Source organism: Empidonax traillii, unplaced genomic scaffold, assembly GCF_003031625.1.
Source record: "Empidonax traillii isolate 1590-97213 ecotype Southwest subspecies unplaced genomic scaffold, ASM303162v1 scaffold909:size282043, whole genome shotgun sequence".
In the NCBI taxonomy this organism is placed as follows: Eukaryota; Metazoa; Chordata; class Aves; order Passeriformes; family Tyrannidae; genus Empidonax; species Empidonax traillii.
The window spans coordinates 165,987-171,548 of record NW_020956102.1 but is presented as its reverse complement, the minus strand read 5'-3'; the positions used below and the strand labels follow the sequence as shown (position 1 = coordinate 171,548).

Genomic DNA, 5,562 nt, shown 5'->3' with positions numbered 1-5,562 from the left:
TAAAGTATCTGCAGGGCTGTGCAGCTTGGCCAGGCCAGGCCCAAACCAGGGTCCATCTCCATGGAGATGAGCTCCAGAGTTCAAGAGCTGGGGAATATTTCCAGGCAGAGTTTAATTCAGTGAAGCAGATTAAATCCATGTCTTCAAAATGCTCCTTTGACAATCATGGCTCCCTTAGACCCAGATGGTTGTGCTCAATAAAACAGATCTGGGTGTCAGGAAAAGATTTGCCAGGACAGACTAAACGTCCAGCAAAACCCTTTGGGATTTGAAATCCAACAAGCCATAATTAATATCTATGATTGGTCATAAACAGCTGGAAAACCCACTGCATGAAACCTGCAGAAGTTTGGCCTCCCAGTCCAGGAACTGGCGAAGAGGGAAGGTGTGAGGAGCTGCTCTTGGGTGTGTGATGGCCAAGAAAACAATTATCACTTATGAGAGCAGCTCTGCATTAACTCAGTTAAACAAAAATCAATCAAAACCAGGAATCAAGAAAGCAAGAGGCAGGTGCACCATTGGATCATGGAATGGTTTGGTTTGGGAGGGATCTCAAAGCCCACCCAGTGCCACCCCCTGCCATGGACAGGGACACCTTCCACCAGCCCAGGGTGCTCCAAGCCCCGTCCAACCTGGCCTTGGACACTTCCAGGGATCCAGGGGCAGCCACAGCTGCTCTGGGCACCCTGTGCCAGTGTGTTAATAAACACCAAGAAATCTGCTGTGCCCAGAGCCTCAGTATAAGGAGCAGGTCGACAGCTTTCAAACTCATGAGGTGACTGAGCTGTCTGAGAGCACCTTGAACCTCTGTTGTGGCCATGGCTCTGAGATGAAGCTGATCTATTTTCTGAAGCCCCTGAACTCCAGGTGGTCACAGGTGCCCATCAGCCCCAGGGCAGCCACAGAGCTGTGGGTGCTGAGTGTGTTTTAGGAGCAAATGTTTTGGGTTTTCCCCTTTCTTTGTCCCACCCCTGCTCTGACACAGCAGCCCCTGCGAGAAGAGGCTCTCTATCCAGTGACAGGGATTTTTAAGGCAAAGCTTTGTTGGCTCCATTTGCAAACCATGACACCCATTGTGATTTTTTTTTTTTTTTTTTATACTCCCGTGCGTGGGGTTTTGATAACATTTACAACTTTCTGCATCCCAGAGGTGGATGCCCTTCAGAAAGAAACCCACCCATGGGCCACATTCCCACCTCCCTGCTCCCCTCTCACCGTGACATGGCATTTTTTTTCCCAGTGGAAACCCAGCCTGCCAGCGCTTCCCCCCTGCACCCACCCCACCCACCCCACTGAGAACCCGGGCACTGCGGGTTTCCCTCCGAGTTCAGGAGCGGTTTTGCCCCCACCGAGGCACCCAGCGGGTTGTTGTGCCCCCTGGGGTGCCTCCATCAGCAAGGCTTGGTGCTCCCCTCTCCCTCCACCTGGAGAACACCCCCAGCTCGACTGAAGTCGGTCACAGCCCCCCGTGGACCCTTCCCCACGCCCACCCCTCACCCTTACCTTGCACAGTCCTGGCGAGGAAGGGCCGAGCATCCCGGGCTGCCAGGGAAATTATGCGGGGGGAAGGGGGGTGGGGAGGAAAACTGAACCAAAAAAATTCAAATACCAAATAACCCCCCCCCCCAACCCCCCAAAATGTGAGTGCCCCAGCAGAGCCCGGTGCACAGAGGGTTTGTGTGGCAGCCAGGGCTCGGAACAAAGTTGTGGGGTGGAGGGGGAGGAGGTGATTGACAGCCCTGGGCTGAGACTCATCCCTCACCTTGGGCCCTGATTGGCCGCCTGCTGACATCCCCGAGCCCTGCACTTTTTAATAGACGCTTTTGGATGATCTACGGGGGAAAGGCTTGGAGAGGTGTGTTTCTGACAAGCCAGAAAGTCACCCACCCCGCACCACCAGGGACTTGGACTTGGCTTAACTCTTCTTTTTTCACCTTTTTTTTTTTTTTTAATTTTTTTTTTTTTTAATTATTTTCCTGCGAGGAGGGGGATCCTTCATTCTGGCACTTCATGTCTTGCTGAAAACTTCGCCGAGGTTTTCCCCCCTGCACCAGCCTGGACTGATGGATTACCACCTGCTTGGACTAATTCTGTCTTTTCTCTTCAATGGCACAAAGGTCTTAGCCGGGTACCCAATTTGGTGGTAAGATTTCTTCCTTCCCTCCCCCCCTCCCCCCCGCCCTTCCCTCTTTCTATGATTGATTAATGAATTAATTAATTATTAGCCATGGGGGCTGTGTGGACGCAGGTTCCCTTTCACCCCTTGCCCCGCTGAGCTGGTTGATTCGGAGCATAATTTGACCTGCAATTAATGAAATGAATGAAAAGTTTGGGGGTTATTTTGAAAGGGTTTCCCTTTGCACAAATGGAGGCTTCCCCACCACTCTTAATTTCTCCATTTTCGGCACTGGAGCGAAAGGCTTTTGGTTGAGATGGGGAAGGATGAGGTTTTATTTCCTTGAGCAATGGGAATTTTGTCTCTCTCACGACTCTGTCACAGGGATTTTCCTCCTTTCCGTTAAACTGCGATCAAGCCTTTAAAAAAAAAAAAAAAGAAAGAAAGAAATAATTTAATTCTATTTTCTTTTTTGGCTGCTGCGTTTTTTGGACTTCTTTCTCTTCTTTTGTTGCATCCTGTCATGTGAATTTAGTCCGGCAAATAAGCCCAGAACACAAATGGCACCTGAGAAAATATTCCTTAGTAAAATTCCTCAAAGACGGATTTTGTTCATTTTAATTGTGGAAATGGCACCGATTTCCTTGCGCAGACAACGAAAATAATTTTTAAAAGAATTGGTTATGTCTTAGAATGGGGCTGAGAAGTAACCTGAGTTACTTATTTTAAAAATAAATAGAACACCGCAGAAAGAGACGCATGAACAAAACGCCATTGGAAGCACTTTAGAACAAAAAATCTCGAAATCAAACATTTCAGGTCGTCTGAACCCGGCAGACAGCGAGTTGCATAACAGAATATTTCAGGGAATTTTTCCCTTTATGTTGGATTTCTCCTTGGAATATCTCTCGTGGAGTTCGTGTCTGTAGGTAGGGAGCCCGAGGATCCAGAGGGCAAAGAGGGAGATGGTGGAATTTGGTGCTGCTGAGATCCTTGGGTTATTTTTCGCCTTTCCAGAAAAGTCCCCCTTTTTTTTACGACTGAATTCGATCCTTTCGGTGCCAACATGGAGATGGCAAGAAGTCGGTGGGAATGAACTTGGGAATGGGCTGGGGATGTTTAGGAATCAGAAGGGGGAAAAGGAGCTTTTATTTTTTTTTTTTTTCAATAATCCATTTATTACCGTGGGCTTTGGGCACGGGATTGTGGCGTTCCTGTGGGGAAAGACCGAGAGCACAATGAGAGAAGTCCCCGCTCAGGAAGCGTTTCAAGGCTCCGCAGGTTCGGGGAATGGCTCGATCACAGCAGGTTTTCCTGGGGAATTAAACGATTTCCTTCGCCCCGAGCGTGGCTGCCCAACTTCAGGACCTCAGCCTGGGGCAGGGGAGGCTCCTGGATCACAGGAGGCAGCACTTTGATTCCTGCCAGCCCTCCCATTCCCAGCCCTTGTCTCCTTCCCCCGGGGACCCATGTGAGGTGGAACAGGTCAGGATGGCGGGGCTGCATCTGCTGCACCCACACCTTGCTGTGCCACCAGCTCTGCCAGGGTCTCACCAGCTCCTGACCTGCCCTGGGGTTTGATATAAACGGGGATTGAAAGCCCGAATCGAGGAGGGGTTTGATTCTCCAAGCGAAACCTCCTCGGAGGAAAGGGCCGGGTTTAACCTGGGAGGCAAAAACGTCCCTGCGGGCCCACAGTCCGTCCCTGCCCGCAGGAGAAAAGGCTGCAGACAGGTACAGGTGGCTGCCCCTTGCCCTCACCTCCTCCCCAGCCCCCCGGAGTTCCCCCCAGCTGAACAATGCAGAGATGTCAGCCACAGACACCGGGGCACGGCAGGGAGGCAGACACGCTCTCCTCGCGATTCCAGCCCACACATCCAGGCTCGGCGGATTTTTTAGGGACTCTGGCGGCACCAAAGGTCTGGAGAGGCTCTCTCATCAGTGGTGAGATGCCCCACGCAGGGCTGAGGCTGTGAATGCTGGGGGGGTTGCAGAGGTTTTGTGGAGGCTGAGGGAGCAGGAGGCAGGAATATCTGGGCCAGGGCTCCGCCGCTGCACAGACAAAGCTCCCACAGCTCAGGAATGAAACGTCTCCTTCGGTCCCACCGAGGGCTGTCAGGTCAGTGCCTGCCCTGGGCAGCTGAGGTTTGTGCAGTGGGCTCTGCATGCTGTGATAAACACCCTCAAAACAACATCCTTTTCCTGAACCTCTGATCTTTGGACAGCACGGAGCAGACTTTGGGGGATGAGCCTCAAAATAACGGGGAGGGAAGCACAGGTGGGGCACAGCATCAGCCCAGGCCCCTGTGCTGGGCTTCTGCACCCCACCAGCCCAGGCTGGGCTGGGCATCCTCACCCTCAGCTCAGCCCAGCCCAGCTAAACATGACACCTCCAGGAGGATTGTTCGCCTGGCAGGACCCCAGGGATGCTGCCAGACAGTGCCCTGTCCTGCTGGGACAACCCTCCTGGGGGTTTTCCTGCTGTGTGGGGAATGTTTTCACAGCAAAATCAAAGCAGGTGATTCCTGCTGTGGGACATGAACAGGAAAAGGGTTTACTCCTGTGGTGCTGAGGAAGTGTCTGGATGTGCCCCAGGAAAAGAAGGGCAAGAAGAGTGGGGTCTCAGCACCTTGGAAATGGGTTTGGGGCTGGTTGGAACAATCCAACTGCTCCAGATAATGGCCAGCAAGGATGGCATGGGTGGCAGCGTGGTGGAGGGGTGGAGGCAATGGCAGGTTTGTGGAGTTGCAGTTCGATTGAGGGGCTGGGGAAGGATGTGGCCATCTGGTCACGGTGTCTGGAGGGAGCAAACCCCAACTGCAGCCCTGCAGCTCCTCAGCATCACATCAGGGGTGGGTCTTGCCTTGGCCTCTGTGGTGAAGCTGTTTGAGCAGAGCAGAGGGGTCACCCCACCAGCTCTGGGCACGGGGCTCAGTGTGGGGAGATGGCACCCAAAGGGCAGGGGTTTGTGGTGCAAACCCAGAGCTCAGTGTCCAGGCTCACTGGTGGCAGCAGGACAGGCTGCAGAGCCAAGAGGGGGCTTTCAGAGCAGCCTGGTTGTTGGCAATCCCCTGGCATCCTCCCTGTCCCCCTCCAACCAGCACTGAGTGAGGTCCAGGGGTGGCAGGGACTGGATGTAACCCTGAGTGAGGGGGGAGGGATTTTGACACAGGTCCAACCCTTCTCCACATGCTCCCATCCTATTAGAGCAGAGCAAAGGAACAAATGGGGCACAGATGGGAAAAGGTCAGTGAAATGCTGCCTGTGGGAGTGCTGACAGGAGGGGCTGAGGCCAACAAAGCTCCCTCAGATGCGTGTCCAACTCTTGGGCTGTCTGGGTTACTGCTGCTGAAAGAGAGGCGGAGAAGGAGGAGATGGGGAGATGTGGAAGGCCATGGGGACCAGCACTGCTGCTCCTCCTGACCCTCAGGGCAGCAGGGCCATGG

General features: G+C 53.2%; 1 protein-coding gene across 1 annotated transcript in view; it reads left to right on the top strand.

Annotated features, from left to right (window-relative positions):
- The first annotated feature begins 1,830 nt into the window (after positions 1-1,830).
- WNT3 (Wnt family member 3) overlaps positions 1,831-5,562 on the top strand; it is a 37,358-nt gene continuing 33,626 nt past the window's right edge. The window contains exons 1-2 of the mRNA XM_027902765.1: positions 1,831-1,855; positions 1,984-2,143. Of these exons, the coding sequence (XP_027758566.1) occupies positions 2,064-2,143 (80 nt within the window). The 5' untranslated portion in view covers positions 1,831-1,855; positions 1,984-2,063. The remainder of the gene's footprint in view (positions 1,856-1,983; positions 2,144-5,562) is intronic.